The sequence below is a fragment of the Salvia hispanica genome, chromosome 2 (genome assembly GCF_023119035.1).
Source record: "Salvia hispanica cultivar TCC Black 2014 chromosome 2, UniMelb_Shisp_WGS_1.0, whole genome shotgun sequence".
NCBI classification, from domain to species: domain Eukaryota; kingdom Viridiplantae; phylum Streptophyta; class Magnoliopsida; order Lamiales; family Lamiaceae; genus Salvia; species Salvia hispanica.
Window position 1 is genome coordinate 9,339,516 of NC_062966.1, and position 19,461 is coordinate 9,358,976.

At 35.1% G+C, this 19,461-nt stretch overlaps 1 protein-coding gene across 1 annotated transcript; it reads left to right on the forward strand.

Moving 5' to 3' along the window:
* Positions 1-6,468: 6,468 nt before the first annotated feature.
* Positions 6,469-6,789, forward strand: LOC125206234 (nuclear transcription factor Y subunit B-5-like). Its single transcript, XM_048105516.1, has one exon. It carries the CDS (start codon positions 6,469-6,471, stop codon positions 6,787-6,789), a length of 321 nt encoding a protein of 106 aa, XP_047961473.1.
* Positions 6,790-19,461: the final 12,672 nt, after the last annotated feature.

A 19,461-nucleotide genomic window follows, 5' to 3' on the forward strand; every position in this document is an offset into this window, starting at 1 on the left:
TGATACATAAAAAGGAAAAGGAAATTTGAGCCTGGTTATGGAGCCCAAATATGAATGAGATTAAATAAGATGGATTGGAATATGATGATACTAGACTAGGCTTAATATTAATTATTAATATACACTATTTTCGATCATAAAAAATAGTCTTAATAATAAATGATAGTATGAGTTTTATTGAAAATTTTGGTAAAGTGAAAGAGAGATATAAAAATAAAATTGGTTAAAATATTATTAGTAAAAAATAAAAATTACAACATTAGAGAGAAATACTTACTATAAATATATAAGTAGTGTCGTAGTGACTAAATGGTTGGGTGATATCTATTTCTTGTATATTTAATCATACTGTCCAACATTGTTCCGGAACATACCTAAGTTATTTTATTTATTCATTACGGAGTATTATTAGTATGCATTCAATTTATATAGTAGCACCGGCTCCCTCATTGGTCAGGCGTGCATGTGACCTACTGACCTAGACTAGATAGTTAGAGACCAATTGAAATTTTGGCTATCCATTTACTTTTAGCTTCAACTAAATAGACCTACACATGTTTACAAATTATCCTAAATCTGTATATTTTAGAGCACGCAGAAACTTTATTTTCTACACGAGCATGTCGCCATTTGTCTTGCAACTTAGTATATAATCCATGGACATATATAAGTGCAAAATTCAATCAGATTTCCAAAACAACCAATCCTTGAACAATTATAATGAAATAAAATAAGTGAGCGGTTAGGTTGACAAAGACAAATTGGAAATTTAAAAAATTATATTGATGAAAGGAAATTGTATATAGCAATATCTTGTCATATATAATATCCTAACAATTGTTTTTTTTTTTTCAAAACAAAAGTGCATAAGTACCCAAAACATTTAAGAAATATAATGTCTTAAACCAGCCATTTAAGAAAAGAGTGAACTACAAAAATGGTCCCTGGACTATGGGTTTATCTCGCCCATAGTCCCTGGACTTTAAAAATATCGCCAGTAGTCCCTGGACTAAGGATTTATCTCGAAATTGGTCCTTTTGGCCTTTTTAGTACGAAAATACCCTTTGATATTATTTTGGGGGTTTGGGCAATTTGATCTTTTTACACTTTTACATTTTAAATCTGATATTATCTTAGTTATGTACTAACTTTGATATTATTTCAAAATTATAATTCTTCTTCCATTTTGTTATCCTTCACTGAATTTGTTTTTTTTTTATTTCAATATTAGATTTAATTTTATAAAATTAAATTTAATATTTAGATTTTAAATATCAATAAATTTTTTTAATGAAAACTATTAATTCATGGACACTATAAATATTGATTAAAACTATTAATTTTTGTTATTTAATATAATATTCAATTGAATTGAAGAAGTACATAAAAATAATATTAATCATGATGGAAAAATAAGAGTTATTCTATTTAGCCTCCGTTCGGTTGTTATAATTGCTTGTGATTAAATATTATGAAGTTGACTAAAAATTTGATCCTACTAAAAATTTTATATAAGAGTATTTTTGTTGAAATTTTCTAGTAAATTTTGATTGTTTTCAAATTAATAAACGAAAATTATATTAGTCTTACATTAGATGCATATTTATTTCAGAATAAATTGTGTTATATAATCTATTTATGATTAAAGCAACTGTATTAAATATTGATTAAAACTAAGGCGTTGTCATACCTTATTGATTACATAGTATTATACACTATCAAATATTGATTATAACTATTAATTTTTGCTATTTAATAATTTTTATAATTAAAAAGTTTATTGATATTTAAAAATTAAAATTTAAAATTTTGTAAAATTAAATCTAATATTGAAATAAAGAAACAAAGTGAAGGATGACAAAAGGGAAAAAGGATGATAAATTTGAAATAATATCAAAGTTAGTACATAACTAAAATAATATCAGATTTAAAATGTTAAAAGTGTAAAAAGACCAAATTGCCCAAACTCCCAAAATAATATTAAAGGGTATTTTCGTACCAAAAAAAAGCCAAAAGGACCAATTTTGAGATAAACTCTTAGTCCAGGGACTATTGGCGATATTTTTAAAATCCAAGGACTATGTGTGAGATAAACCCATAGTCCAGAGACCATTTTTGTAGTTCACTCTTAAGAAAATTGTGAAGTCAGCCAAACAAAATTTGACATCATGGTAAGTTCATGCTAATAAAATACTTTGAGGCTGGTCTTGATTGGATTCACAAAGCTAGGATAGCCTGTAGTCGAGGACCACACTTCTAGATATAATCCAGAGGCTTCTCTTCTCTTACCCTATATGGTAATATAGGGCACAAATTTTTGTAATAACTACCTTTTTTGGATATGAATATTGTTAACATACCAATTAGTCACTTCTTTATCTTTGAGTAATTAGAAACCATTTTGAATATTTGATGTTTCATATAATGATTTTTTTTTATTAAAATCATTCACTCATGAAGTTATAAATGAAGTTAGTATCTATCCCGTGACAACTCATTATCCAACGAACAATACTATTATGCCATGCCATTCCAACCTAAGTAGCATTGTTTGTCAGATAATGAATCCATATAATCAAATTTTGATTTCCACACCAGCTTTAAATCTGAGAGTTCGCAATTAATTTCATGATAAAATCATAACAAATCAAAAACTCTATATACTGTCGTACTGACATTTCATTTTGTATGCAATTCATGAATTGGCTAAATATTTGTGTATTTATTTACGGGTCAATAATCCTATTTAATTTGATTATATTTATATATTTTAAATAATATGACACACCTCATGTCGCCTAGCAGTTAATTAAGTTCATCATATATACGCAATATATCTAATAGCTAGAAAGAAGGTTGAGATTTGATTCTTAGAAAAGGTAATGGGCATATCCCATAAATAATGTGGTGCAGTGCATAGCTCAAGATATTGGCTAATGTAATGGGAACTAAAGCTGGCTTTGCTGCCAAATACAATGGCACAAACAAATCAGAAACTAGGGTTTAATTCTTAATTAATTGAGGAGCAAACGTGCATCAATCTAGCCCATTCATTTCCCAACTGTAGATACAATTATTTTAGACGAACTGTAGATACAATTGTATAACTATGCATTCAAATACTTGAAGAACATTGGAGGCAGTGTAATTATATTGTTTAGATTAATTAAATATGATTAATATGAGGGACCACATCTTACTCCATAGAAATTCCTTTCCCAAAATAGGGTGCTCCAGTCAGATATACCGGCGATTGGTTCAAAGTTATTGGCCGTTTACTATTGATAGAAAGCATTTTTGAAAAAGTAAAGATTTTGTGCTCCAATTTTGCTTAACGTCACATATTAAAAATCTCAGGTTAAGGCATCAACAATTAGGTTTTCTATGCTAGTGTGAAGTGTGAACATAATATGGAATAATAGGTTCCAAATTTCCAATGAACATCCATGTACTTCCTTTTCCTTTGTCCCGGCCGTAAGTGAAAAATTTCATTTGAGCACCAAATTTTGATGAATGATATTTAGAGAATTAAGCGTAGAGAATAAAATTAAGTAGTGTTAATAGAATAATGTAGGAGAGAATACTTGTGCCAAAAAGAAATATGAATAGCTTATAATGGGACACAGAAATACTATTAAGACAAAATACATATAGGGGTACTACCATGTCTGAAGAAAGGGGCACTGCTCACTGAGATTAAAGGGGCACTTCTCATTGGAGTAAAATTGGTTTGGATTGGATAAATAATTAGAAAAACATATACTGAGTCAAGTACTCTCTTACCCCTTAAATTGTACTAAGAGTTTTGCTATCCAAAGTTCCAAACTAAACACTCTGAGGAAGAATCTGTGTTGTCTTGAACATTCGTGCTTGGACCAATTCTTCAGCTCCCAAGAGAGCATTGTAGGCTTCATATGATTGGAGATCTCATGTATTTGGTTCAATGGGAAAATGAAACTTTATGAATCTAGTTGTAACACTTAGAAAGATTTTAATCTTTGCTCATATTTTAGAAAACATTGAGTGTTGTAACATGCATGTGATAAAAGGTTAAATCTTTGACTTTTAAAGATTCTTGAAAAACTCAGAGAGATGAAGTATGGCAGAATACATATGAAAGAATCACATATGTAAATGAGGAGTGGGGTCAATTTATGCGTGAGTCATTTTGGATTCCAAATAGTGATCTATGACCTATATAAACATAAACGTGAGAACTGATGAGTTTAGATAATATTGTGTTGATGCTATTAATTTGGCATACACCAAGGAGGAATATTTCAAAACATCGCTCTATTAGCTTGTCGGTATGTACGATGATGTTTGACTATAGAAGATTCAAAATCAAAAGTTACCTCTCTAAATATAGTATCATTTCTCGATAATTGAGCTAAGAGTCTGATCATGCATATGCATTTTCCATGGCCGAGACGTTGGCTTGAGCTTGTAGGTATCTAACAAATGAGGGAGATCGTTGGATATTAACATGAGTTAGCGGATGGAGATCATGGGGAGCCCTTTTGCTTCCACCATTGTAATCTTCATTGGCTCAATATATTTGTATATGGTGGCTTAATACCTTGATCTTACATGCTCTCATGTTGTGCAACATGAGATTGTAATTGAGAGTATACACCTAACACGCAAAGCGTTCTCTATTTTCTCTTTAGCTCTCAGCATCTTAGTTTGCATTTTAGAATTATTGTATTGCTTTGTTCTAGGCTCGACATCAAGTTTGCTAGTGCCTGTGAGTTTGAGGTGCTTCCTCTCAAAAGGAGAAAAAATGTTTTATTTTCGAAGACATTATGCCAATTCGTGAGCACGAGTCAGGACCTATCTCGTTTTTTAGAAATATGAATATCTCGTCTCAACTTTAATAAGGCAATAGTTTGCTTGCTTGTAACCTTTGTTATTTTATTAGTATTATTTTTATTCTCATACTTTTGTTCAGTTGTAATAGCAAGAGTTGTTCGTTATTCTAATGAGTAAAGGTCAATTTTGGTCCTAAACATATGACAAAAATACGAATTTGGTCCAAAACATTCACTTTTTGACAAACAGGTCCATAACAAATGAAATCCTTATCAGCGTAGTCCTTTTTTGATCGGTTCTATCAAAAAACTAATAGTATGCTATTGTGCAATTAGCGTTGACCATTATACACCCTCTGTCCCAGAAATTTTATCACATTTTTCCATTTTCGTTCGTCTTACAAAATTTGTCACATTTCACTTTTTACCATTTTTGGTGGTAGACTCCACATTCCACTTATTTATTTCTACTCACAATTTATTACTCCCCCAGTCTCACTTTAGGAGTCCCGGTTTACTACTTTTGGGTGTCCCACTTTAGGAGTCCCGGTTGGAATATTCCATAATTGGTAATAGGCCCCACATTCCACTCACCTTTTTCCACTCACATTTTATTATAAAACTAATATATAAAAGTAGGACCAACATTTCACTATCTTTTTTCACCAACTTTCTTTTATATTTCTTAAAACCCGTGCCGAACTCAACCAGGACTCCTAAAGTGGGACGGAGGGAGTATAAAACTAATATTTTAAAAGTAGGACTCACACCCTACCAACTTTTTCAACCCATTTTTCATTACATTTCTTAAAACTCGTACGTACCCGGTTAAACAGTGAAAATTTTTGGGGACGGAGGAGTCTTTTTACGAAACTGTAAAAAAAAAAAGATTACTTCGTCAATATTTTTATTTGTTATGGACCTAGTTTTCAAAAAGTGATTGTTTTGAGTCAAATTCGTATTTTGGTCATATTTTTAGGAACCAAAATTGACCTTTACTCTTTTATAATTGAGTCTCGGTTTGACGGTTTCTAACATTTGGGGGTGATTTGTCGTTCTTTGATGAGTGATGCAATAATATGAGTTTTCTTATTTTTCATCTGATTCGGGAATATGGATAATGAGGAGATTATGTGATCTGGTCTCATTAATTCCACCCCGTTAGATTCTCCATCAAAGTTTGATTCTTGGGTTGAAATTAATTCGGGGGTCTTAATTATGGTTGACTTAAATATAATTACATTACTATTAATTGATTAAATTAGCACATTTAATTATAAAATGCATAAATATTCTTTTGGTAACTCAAATGTATAGTGTCAAGTCTGTATTTTGTCCATCAAAAAAATAACAGAAAACCTTATATGCACAAGCTAAGTGTCAAGTCTGTATTTCTATCTGTGAATTACATATCTTTCTATATCATGTCCAAATATCAAATGTGGTCTCAACATATATTTCATCTATCCAATAATATGTGTTTTATTTGACTTGACAAGAGTTGTAAGAAATGTGAAATAATGGAGTCGTAAAAATTAAATTAGATATGTAATGGTGGACAGACCAAAATGAAAAATGACACTTTGTGTTGTCAGACTTGAAATATGTGTGAAAGTAGTATAAAAGTTAGTTTCCCAGGAAATGAGTGGTGACAGTAATGGCAGATGGGAACGAAAGATTGCTGCCGATCGCAAATGTTGGGCGGATCATGAAAAGGATAATTCCGCCAGGCGCCAAGATCTCAAAAGAAGCCAAAGAAACTATGCAAGAATGTGTGTCCGAGTTCATATGCTTCGTCACTGGCGAGGCGTCCGACCGGTGCCTTAAGGAGAACCGGAAGACGGTGAATGGAGACGACATCTGCTGGGCCCTCACCTCCCTCGGATTCGATAACTACTCCCACACCATGCTCACCTTCTTGAACAGATGGAGAGACACACGCCCAACCCCAACCAACAAAACTCACCACAAAGATTAAACAAAACAAAGAAAAATAACCCTTCTTCTTCTTCTTCATCAAATTAACAGTGCCACTTGTTTTGAGGAATAACAGGTAATTCTTCGCAGATCTCATTTAGGGCTAAAATTTTAATTTATTTTGGGTGCAAATGTAATTCTCTTGTTGAAATTAGTACAGTCCAAATAGCTTCGAATAAGTTTGTAATTTGAACTTGTTTTTACCACTTAATTTATAATCTTGAAACATCACTTGCTTTTGCTTATTCCTGTTTTTAATTTTTATTCTTCTTCCAAAAAACAATGACTCATGCTTGTCGCTCACAATTATTACTGCACTTAACTTACGGTTTTACCCAATTCTTGAATGAAATATCAAGTCAACAAAATAGTAGTACTACTACAATAATGACTTTGATTATATATAACTTGGAATCTTGTCTTATGAAAGAATTCATGGAAAACAAGTTCCCCCTCCGTTCTGTATATCAACCTTCAACGTTTCTGCTCAATCTTAACATATCAGATTATCAATTTAAATCATAATTGCGCAATCAAGTGCTAGCTCCACTACCGTCTACAAAAGCTCTCCAAATTAGAGATCAATTTTGACCTTATAAAACCCCCTCGATCCGTCCATGAAATATTGTCCAAGTTTGACTCGGCACGGATTTTAAGAAATGTGAAGAAAAGTGAGTTGAAAAAGTTAATGGAGTGAGGGTCCCACATTTATGTATTAGTTTTAAAATAGAATGTGAGTGTAAAAGTTGGTGGAAAGTGGGGTCTATTTACCAAAAATAGTAAAAAAGCAAAGTGGACAATTTTTTACGAAAGGACTAAAATGATAAAACTGGACAATATTTCACAGTTGGATATGGAGTACATCAACAATTGAAAAACTTTCCCTCAGAAATCAAGATTTCTCATAGAAAGATGCATAACCTTTAAATTTATGAGTAAAACATGAGAAGACAACATATTATCTAGCACAGAAAATAAAATGAAAAAGCTTTAACTTGTTTATCCAAATTCTCCAATATTTAATTTTAGTTTATGCTCTTTTATAGGAGTCACTACACCAAAAAGAATGGACAAAAACACATATAAATGCTATTAAGGATGCTAATTTGTATGTCCAATTATATCACTGAAGCTTCATGAAGTGTCCTTATGATTATTAGGGGAAACTAGAATGCATCCTAAAAAAGTACAGATTAAGATAATTTGCCCTCTATTTAGGGATGCTTTCTTTTACGTCCTAAATTATGATTATTTTTTTAAATTTTCAAATGCTAGTTATTCCGTTTCAGTTTTTTTTTCCTTAAAAGATAGTAAAATTTTTTCGTGAGTACCATATATATTAGATGAAATAAATAAGATCGGCTACATTTCTTAGCTTCATAGTGGATAATTTGCTAGAGTATCTTTTTTCTCATATATTTATTTATAGTTTCACTACACACGTCCTATATATATGTATGGTCAAATATTCACGTTTAGCTAGCTAATTATAAAATGGAATACTATGTATTGTTTTGTCCGAGCATAAACACTGTGTATTGCTTTGTCCGAGCATAAATAATAGCCTATAGTATATAATTATGAGTACCTTTGTCTAACAGGTTTGCAAATATCAACCCAAAAAATTATCAAGTGCTTTTATGTGCTCACAATCCTTATTAAATTGTGTTGTTAACATCAAGATTTAATTGGACACCTGATGAAGAGAGGGGAAGTGGAGGGCTGGTAATAATATTGTCATATCTGAATAATTTCATATACAATAACTCTATATTTCAAACTAAGACTGTAAGTCAAGGTTTAGTTCATTGTTCTAAACTTGTTACGGAATCTAATTAAATATTACATACTTACAATCAATACATATGCATACAAATCGCAGGGAGCTTTTCTTTGAAAAACATTACTCACCCACACTCTCAAGATATCTCGAACCCCCGATTTATTGGTTGAAAGCAAAATTGCATTTCACCGTCACATGTCACCGAGAGTTAACATGCTAATTTAGTTTTTTTATTAGTTAGAGATAACACGCTAATTTAATGTGTTACAAAGCATTGGTGGACACACACATAAGAGGGGAGAGGCGGAGGCCCTACCAATCTTTTTTATTTCTTCTTTTTCTATTGTCAAATTTAGTAAAATTGTTAAAAATAATCTTTATCCTTTACTAAGCTAACGATGCTGATGACCAAATTGTTGAAGGTGGAAAGATTAAGAAGGGTTGAAATTGCATTAGAAAAAATGAACAATAAAGAAATTTGGCCGCAAAATTAGGTGTGCTTAATTGAGAACACAAAATACTAAAAAAATACTCCATTAATCTAATGATATATATGTATCTAGCACTATATGTAAACTTTAAAAAAAATAGACTCAATGAGAGCTTCTATCAATATTTTTTTTTTTCAACTTTCACCCCAGAAAACGCACATATATATGATGATGGTGAAGAAGTGAAGTTTCCAGAGCAAGAAGGAAATTTAGGGTTTGTAATGCCCTAGAAGGTGGTGCTGGTGGATGCAGCGCATGTTACTCTTTTTGCGAGTTTTAGAGATGCAGTTTGCGATATCCCAATGAAAACTCATCATTTTTATGTAAAGCCTCTGATATTTAATTTGTTTCAAAGTTAGGGTTTTTAAGCATCATATCTAGGGTTTCCACCATTACTTTTGGGACCACTTCTCCAATATCTTTCTTTTGCGCATACTATCATTTAAGTAAATTTGCACATAATCCCATTAATGATCGCCATGTTTCTTCTTTCTTCTGAGTGAAAATCAATAATATTTTACCCAGCACAATGAAAAGCAATATTTTTATCATTTTGAAATCAGCCAACATCTCAACAAAGAATAAGTTCAGAAAGTGACAACTAAACATTATGAAGCTAATGTAACTTTTTTTTTGTAACATAAACTGTTGTGAATAGTGTTGCGGTGAGTGTAGTAGCCCTTCGATTTCAACAAAGTAAACTGATACCCTGGCCTTAAATTTACTCTAATTAGATTTTACCTCTATCAGAAAGGTATAGAGACTGAAGTAGAAAAGTTAGTCATCATTCAAAGTTAAAGTGTGAGACTGAATTCTTGAATCTATTAATGGTACAATCAATGATATTATTTATCGGAAAGGCCTGCGAAGGAGTGCATCAATTTGTTCAGTTGGATCAATCGATGATAATAATTAGAAATGCAGAAACTTATGGCTCATTATTCCAAGTACCTTTCACAAACCAGTCCATGTTAATAGAGATTAGAGATCCTTCTCAAGGAATTGCATCTCATCATAACTGATTGCACAGTGACCAAAAAATAACCTTCAAGTTTGCAATTTATCATCAACAAAAAAATGGAAAAGTATGCAGCTATATAATTATAGAAACAAAATCAAATAGTATGAATACGGTCAAACTCATACATATGGAACAAAAGCAAGCAAATAGAATGATGAGTCGCATAACAGCTTAGTAATTAAGGAGATAGCATAACAGACCAAAGACTGACTACTCTTGTAGATTATTCAGAAGAGTGTTAAGTCTCTGAAATAAAAGGCTTTGCATAGTTTCAGCTCTAAATTCTAAACATGTTTTGGCGTCAAATGAGAAATTATCTGATCAAATTCTATCCAGGTTCAACATAAGCTGCTCACGGAACAACCATATTCTTGAAGTTAATTATCTGACCTAAAATGTGTGTTTTTTTCATATTTTTGCTAATCTATCTTCCCTACCAAACTGCCCCTTAACATTCCCTCAAACTGATAAACATACACAGTTAAATAGGAGACAGAAAATGAGGGTTTTGGTCACTATCCAATGTATCTGTAATTCCTCAGTTTGACTTTTAAAGCACATTCAAACCAAAAACTCGCTAATTACAAACCATGGCAAATAGACCCAAAAAAGAGAGTTTCATACACTATCATCTCTAAAAGAGAATATTTTCCTGAGCTACATATAAAAATATATCAAGTAGCATTAGCTATCTCTTCAATTCATGACAGCTCGCACAAAAACACTAGCTAATCAGCCAAGGAAACCAATTAAACTCAAACACATTTACAACTCACAGCTCAAATTAACATCCAAATCATATTACAACAAACTGATACGAATCACTTTGTCAAAGTGATACTATTGCACAAGATATATGTATCCAAAATACAAAAACATTCTTAGAAATCAAATAGGGTTTTTTCGTTTCTTTGTCCTGCTATATACAACTCTTGGATTTTGTTGAAAGAAAACGGAAGAAAGTAGGATGTGGATGAAAAATGAGCAGAAGCATACAATCAATCGCTGGATCTATACATGAGAACTTACTGTAACTCTTCAAGTCTCTTCTATTTCACAATCCGTAAAATTTGTGAGCATAATATTGCCCAAGTCGGAGGCCCAATGTATTGTGGCAGCCCAACACCCTATACCTAGGGCTGCAAAATCATGCGGGTTAGGTCGTTATTAGGTCAACCAAACCCTAACCCAACCCAATCATCAAGTTCTTATTAGGTCTCAACCTATTAACTTTGTGCTTGTTCGTCTTTGGTTTTGTGTCATGTCAAAAATTAACAGTCCTACCATTAATGCTAGTACGTATGTTACTATACAATTTAGTTTGACAGGACATGATAACGACCTAGACATGATATTACACGATTAAAACTTAATATTACATGTTACACAATTAAAACATGTTATAACATGATTAAAACTTTATCACGGTTTAAGTCTATAAAAGGAGTGACAAGAGTTATAAGCCCTTGTCTACAAAAGGAAGATTCGCTTGAAAGGTATTTCATTGATTCATATGAGTATGTAGGAGTGCAAATTTAGTCTCGGGTTTCGGTATACCCAATCCTAACCCGATACGTAGCGGGTTGTGGGTACCCGAAACTCGAAATAATGGGTTCGGGTAGTTGATATAAGAATTTTTTGGGTTTTGGGTACCCGAAATCCGTATTCGAGTACCCGATTAATGCACGTTTATAGTAGTATATAATAAATATTTTTATCTAGGATTGGGCATTGTTTATGTTCTTTTTGGTAATTTATTATCTCTTCAATATACAATTATGTTTTCTCCATTTTATTTACACTTTTATAAATTAATATTAAAATGTTTATCACAATCATTTTGGGGTTTCAACTTATTCTAAAAATTTCTTTATTTTAAAATTAAGTGGTGTCTAATGTCTAGCATATGTATAGTCGTAGAATCATAATAATGAGAAAACTAAAGCACTAAATTAAAGTTTGAACTTTTAACAATTTTCAATAAGTATTAGTATGTTATTTTTAATACCCCTCCGTCCCTGAAAGTTTGTCCCATTTTTCTATATCCATCTGTCCCATAAAATTTCACATTTCACTTTTTACCGTTTTTTATAGTGGACCCTATATTCCACTAACTCATTTATATTCACATTTTATTATAAAACTAATATATAAAAGTAAGACCAACATTCCACTAACTTTTTCAACTCACTTTTCATTACATTTCTTAAAACTCGTGTCGGGTCAAAGTGGGACAATATTTGAGGGACGGAGGGAGTAACTCTTACACTCTGAAATCAATTACCTTAATCACATAATTGACAGAATAAGTTTCATAGAATAGAATTATTCTTCTCCTTTGTACAAGACTTACCATGTATATTGTGTTCTAAACCCTATTTAAAGGGAGCTATATTCAATGGAATAATCATCCTTTCACATACAAATCATCTTCTATGTCTTCTTCTGTACCGTTTAACATGGTACCAGAGCAGGACTCAGAAACATATCATCATCGTCCCTAACCTCTCTTGACCCCTATAGCCAAAATCTGCAGAAAACCACCCAAATAAACCATGTCAGAAACTGATAAAATAGTAAACTCATCCTAGTCGGATGAGATTGCCCGACAAATCGCCGAAATCATGAGCAAGAGTTTTGTCATGATGATACCATCAACATTCAAACCAGAAGACACAAATAACCCACCGGAACCACCAACCACCTACAAGATCGATACTCAACCTCTCCACATCGGAGGAAACAAATTAAATGGGGAGAATTACTCTACATGGGCCGTACTGATACAGACGGCGATAAGCGGCAGAGGGATGGTTTCTCACATAACCGGAGTGTCGCCCCTCCCACCCCTCCTCCCCCCGCCGCGGACAAATCCAGTCTTCCCGCAATGGCAGCAAGCCGACCATTGCGTGTTTACATGGTTCATACAAAACATCGAACCACGGTTAGTCAACCAAGTTTCGAAGCAGCCGACGGCCAAACATATCTGGGACGCATTGGCTGTCACGCATGGGAGTGGAGGAGACAAGCTCCAAGTATACGACTTGTACACGAGAGCAAGTTTGGTGAAACAGGGGAACCAATCGTTGGAGGAAACTTGGAGTACCCTGCAAGATCTGTGGTTATCAATAGATCAGAAACAAACCATTCAGATGAAGTATCCCGAAGATATCGAGTTACATGAGAAATTCATCCAACAGCTGAGACTTTATCAATTCTTAACTGCAAGTATGAAACTACAAAGAGATAGATAGTGAAGATGGAACCACTTCCCTCGGTAGATCAAGCCTACAACCTGATTCAGCATGAAGAAACGCGATCTCAGGTGTTACAACCCGGAAATACCAACAATGGAGTTGCTACGGACGGTGTAGGGGCTGGGCTCGCTGTTCGAGGACGGAAAAATCAGCCCAACAGCTAGGCGCCTGCGGCTCATGGAGCGGCGGTCGTGGAACTGGATGGAACCGGCGGAACGACGACGGGGATAAGTCAAAATTGGTGTACTCACACTGCAAGAAGAAGAAACACACCAAAGAATCGTGTTTCGAGCTAGTCGGTTACCCCGATTGGTGGATAGAAAAGCATGGAAAACTGTCGAGTGCACCACCGCCTGCACGCGCGACACCCTGGAACCACGGCGGCCACGCTGCAGCCGCCATCAGAGAACAAGATCGTGCCGGAGGTGGAGGACAATTCGTCACCACCGAGGGCAACTGGGAGGCCACTCAATCTCGGGGCAACAATGGAGGAGGGACGCAGGCTTTTTCTCCACCGGAGCAGCCAATTTTGCCGGCGGGACAGTGGTCGCGAATTGGGCAGATGCAAAATTGATTGAAAGTGAAGAGATGGCAGTTCAACAAGGTAAGTTGGGGTTTGAGGGGCCCTTATTTTTGGGTCCCGATTTGTTTGGAAAATCTCATTTTATACCCAATAGCTTACCTTATTTGCAAAAAAGGACCCCATCTTTTGCAAATTGATCCCTGCACTTCTTTTTCACCCAGATTGAGTCCTCAATTTCAAAATAAATCCGTAAAAGCCCAAAATTTGTGTAAAAATCAAATTTCAGCCCTTAGAAAATATTGGAGTTGCATGTACGGTTTCTAATGATGCTTAAAAAAATGATTGATGGATATTTGATTGTGGGGCTACATATAAAATTACATATGATGCTTCAGACCTTACCGAAATCCAAAATCCACAGAAATCTTATATTGAGAAGCTAATGGTGAATTTACAAAAGTTGAAGGGGCAGGAACCGTGAAGATATCACCTACTTTGCAGTTATCAAACTGCCTCTATATTCCGTCTATGTCTCATAAACTGTTGTCTATCAGCCATGTTACAAAGTAGTTAACTTGTACATTACTAATGCAGCCGCACTTTTGTTTGTTGCAGGATATCCGAACAGGGGAAATAATTGGACGTGGTACTGAACGTGATGGGCTCTACTACGTAGACGAGATAGCTCAAAAAGGGATTGTCCTGCTAACTCACGGGTCTGCAGACCGAAAAGCTTGGCTTTGGCATCGACGTTTGGGAGATCCCTCTATCGGTTACTTAAAGTTACTTTTTCCTGATTGTATTCCTAAGCATGATATGTATTGTGAAACCTGCTTTTTAGTCAAAAGCCATCGAATTTCTTATCCTTTAAATAATACTCGCGTTGATTCTCCTTTTTTCTTAATACATTCGGATGTTTGGGGACCCGCACCAGTTACTGGGGGCAAGGCTTTAGATGCTACTTAGTATTTGTAGATGATTGTACCCGTATGACATGGGTGTATTTCATGAAACACAAATCCGAGGTCTTTGCACATTTCTCCCATTTTTTCAATCTTATCAAAACCCAGTTCAAGCAGACTATTAAAATCCTAAGATCAGATAATGGGGGGGAATTTGTTAATACCAACATGAAACAATTTTTTCAAGAGAACGACCTAATACACCAAACATCTTGCGCCCACACTCCTGAACAAAACGGGGTAGCCAAAAGAAAAAATCGTTTTCTCTTTGACATGACCCACCTCGGCCTATCTCTTGAACCGATTACCCACAAGTATCCTCAAACACCAAACACCTCTCCAAGCCTTATCTACCTTTACCAAAATTCCCCCACCTTTGATCCTTGAACCTCGTATCTTTGGACGTTCTGTTTTCGTTCACACTCCTAAACATGAAAGAACCAAACTTTCTCCTTGTGCAGTTAAATGTGTTTTTGTTGGATATGGGATAAATCAAATGCGGTATAGATGCTTTGACCCTAAACCAACCGAATGTTCATCACAGTGAACTGCAACTTCTTTGAAACTGAGTACTTCTATACCCATCTTAGCGGTCAGGGGGATAGTAATAAGGATAACCACATTGAGGATCCACTAAGTTGGATATCTTTGACGTCGTTGTCAAAACCAAGTAATCTTATAGCGTACCTAACAGAGACGGCAGTATGCAGTTCCGCTGAGCAAGTCTCTGATGTAGAAAGGCCCATCGCCGAAGGTGACACTCACCCAGCTAAATCCCCGTTGCGGTTATCCGATGTAAGTACTCATGACCATATTTCTTTCGATATATTTCCCACTAATGATGTGAGCGCAGAAGAAGTGTTAGATCCTGCAGATGGAGATTTAGGGGGAACGGAAGAAGTAGAAGGGATTGACCTCGATACGCGGAAAGAAGTAGAAGGGATTGACCCCGATACAGGAAGATATATCCTTCCACCAAGGCCGAACAGGGGAGTTCCCCCAAAGAGATATACGCCTGAGAAGATCAATAGGAAAGCCCGCTACTCCGTTGCATGCTTAGCTACAAGTCACCTATCAGAGATGGATCAGTCATTCGAGAAGGCGCTATATGAGGAAGAAGATATCCCACAGTCATGGGAGGAGGCTATGAGGCATAAATATTGGAGAGAAGCAATGAAGAAAGAAATAGATGCTCTTATTCGAAACAACACGTAAGAGAAGTGTGTTCTACCTAAAGGAAAAAGACCAATAGGATGTGGGTGGGTCTTCCCTATCAAGAGGAGACCAGATGGCTCGATAGAAAGGTACAAAGCAATATTAGTTGCAAAGGGGTACACCCAGACATATGGGGTGGACTAATCAGAAACTTTCTCCCCAGTGGCAACAATGAACACAGTTAGAGTTTTGCTATCCGTGGCAGCAAACAAGGATTGGCCACTCCATCAATTCGATGTGACAAACGCCTTTTTGCATGGTGAGTTAAAGAAGGAGGAAGAGGTGTATATGGAGGCACCGCCAGGTTTCGCAACAGAGTTCAAGGTGGGTGAAGGATGTAGGCTCAGGAAAACCTTACATGGATTGAAACAGTCTCCAAGAGTATGGTTGGAAAGTTTGCCGGAGCAACGATTAGCTATGGATATACACAAAGCAACTTTGATCATACCCTATTTCTGAAGAAGCGAGGAGATAAAATTACTTACTTAATCATCTATGTCGATGACATGATTATCACATGTGATGACCTTGAAGAGATCGAGAACTTGAAGAGAAATCTATTCCAGGAATTTGAGATGAAGAATTTGGGAAGTCTCAAGTACTTTCTTGGAATTGAAGTGCTGAGATCGCAAGGAGGGATCTTCCTGAGACATAGGAAATATATTCTCGACATTCTGGCAGAAACAGGTCTCCTAGAATGTAAGCCAACAGATACACCTATAGCCGTCAACCAGGGTTTGCATATTAGTGATGGAGCTGCATTGACCGATAGAAGTCTATATCAGCGACTAGTTGGGAAACTCATCTATCTTTCACATACTAGACTAGATATTGCCTATGCAGTGGGAATTGTGAGTCAGTTCATGCATAAACCACAGACAGATCATATGGAGGCAGTACTTAGAATTTGTCGTTATCTGAAGGGAACAACTGTGTAACAGCCCGACATATTAGGGTATAATAAATATGGCGACTACTACCTAGGCGGACTTAAGTGCAACAAGAGCGTAGGCTAGGGTTTCATTTAAAGGGATTTGACCAGAGTAATCAATGAACTATTTAAGCAATAAGGCAACGACTTAATCAAGAAAAACCAATGAAGGATAGAATACCACAATTAATGCTCAAAATGACAAAGGTTTGATAAATTCCAACGCATCATGTCTCGATATTCTAATCAATAATGAAATAGTTCAATTCAAACAAATGGAAAGAATTCATGTTTTCAGCGGAAGCAACCAGAAGAAAAGTGAAGTCATGTATGAAGACACAACCCCACTCAATGTTTCAAAACGATCATATTATCATTCAATTTATTTGCTCAACACCGCCAACCGCTCGTCGCTGCTCAACCTGCACATAGGGAAAACACATGCAGGGCTGAGTATTTTAAACATACTCAGTGAACTCATGCCAAAACATTTTAATAGACATGCCATTCTTACCATAGTGAACTCGAGTTTGCATTTATAAAAGTATATCATCGAGTATCACAAAATAATTTCATAGACTGGCCAGTCAAACAATTCCTCCTATTTTCTCAACAACCAACAATTCCATAGTGCGACGAAAGTGTGGCCACACTATTCGCCCATGAGACCGGCCGACTAGCAAGGACGGCTCCCGATCCCAACTGTGTACACTAGCCTGATAGGGTTTGCGGCCCTGCTCAGACCCGAATTCGTTTTTATAGCCCTATAGCCTAATGGAGCGGACTCACAAACTAGGCATCAGGCACACAACATAATCAAAACAATCACAGGCATGTCATAACATTTTAATCCACCCGTATAACACCATAATCAATATTTTGGTAATAAAAGAGTTTAGTGAATAAAGCCCACCTCGACTCCTTAGATCACAAGTACATTCTTCCTCTTGCTATCACACCGAGAGCGCGAGTTATCACCTTTAATTTATGCGTAACACAAGTAAGTCTCAATCATTTACTCAAATTCATGCATGTTCCCGACGTTTCCCTTTTTCCCATCGATTCGTTTTATATTATTACTCACAAATCAAGGCATGATTATCATATCACTTTCTATTCGCACCACAACTCCAGATCTGACATCAAAACATGTCACGCATGAGTGTTTTACAACACACATCACACACACACACACACACACAACACACATGCACGCACACCGAGGCATGCACACACACACACATGCATCCCATATTCATCAATTGTTTCCCCTTTCACTCAATCTATATGCATGAGGGTTCAAGACCACCGATTAATCGGTTAGATGAAGAAAGATTAATATAAAAATACCTTTTCTTGATAGAACGAACGGTAGAAACAAAGTAATAGCCTTGATTCTTCAAAGATTCTTGAGTTTCAACATCAATTCTTCTCAAAAGATGAAGAAATATTGGAGAAAAGTAGAAGAAGAATTGAGAGAGAGTGGGAGAGAGGGGAGACGTGATTTTGGGGGAATGGAGGACGGTTTTCTTTTATTTAGGTTTAGGGTTTTCACTCTTATTTATAGAGTTCAAGAATATAATCCCACAATTAAATAAATAAAGATTTGGAAAGATATGGAGAAGGGATTGGCGTTAATATTGGTGAGAAATAAGGGGATTTCGAATTCTTAGGCTATTTAATTAGCCTATGATTTAATTTAGATAATTCACGGAGTAGAATAAAATATCACGGATCAGAATAAAATAATAAATCTCCCAATAAAAGTAGGAAAGTGGCGTGATTTTTGAATCTCTCCACAAGGATTCAAATTAAAATCCTAATTAAAATAGGATATGACAAGATCTTCTTAGATATGGTAAGATATACTAGAATATTTATATTTATTCATGGAAGAGAATAAATAAGGGATCAAATAATATAATAAAATAATTCCTTCTCCCATAAATAGGAGATTTTCGAAAATCTCCATATTATAAAGTGGGTTTCGAAAATTTCATAGAGGAAATAAGGAATAATCGGACTTTGGATTTAATTTAGATAAATATCCCAAGAGAATAATCAAATCAACGAAAATAGAATTCCTCTCCAATAAATCATGAGGGTCGAAAATTCCTATAACATGTGTAGGATATTTATGAAAATCCTATTTAATCTCACTCACCCCTTAGGAAATAATTCGCCACGATATATTCTACCCCGCATCAAAATATTCACATAATCGCATCACAAAATCCACCATTTTTAATTCCACCCCATCTTCACGACACATTGACCTTTCAATGGCCACGCCATATTTTCCACAATATTGACTATTCAATAGCACGTCATATAATCAACAAGTTTGACTATTCAACTCAAACTCAACTCCAAATCGCAATTAGGTCACAAAGAATCATGCAATAAATCACTCATCATTTAATCCAGATACTTCACAGCATTAAAAGCGTTTAATGCAAAAAATTTATGTCTCGAAAATTAGGGTTCGAA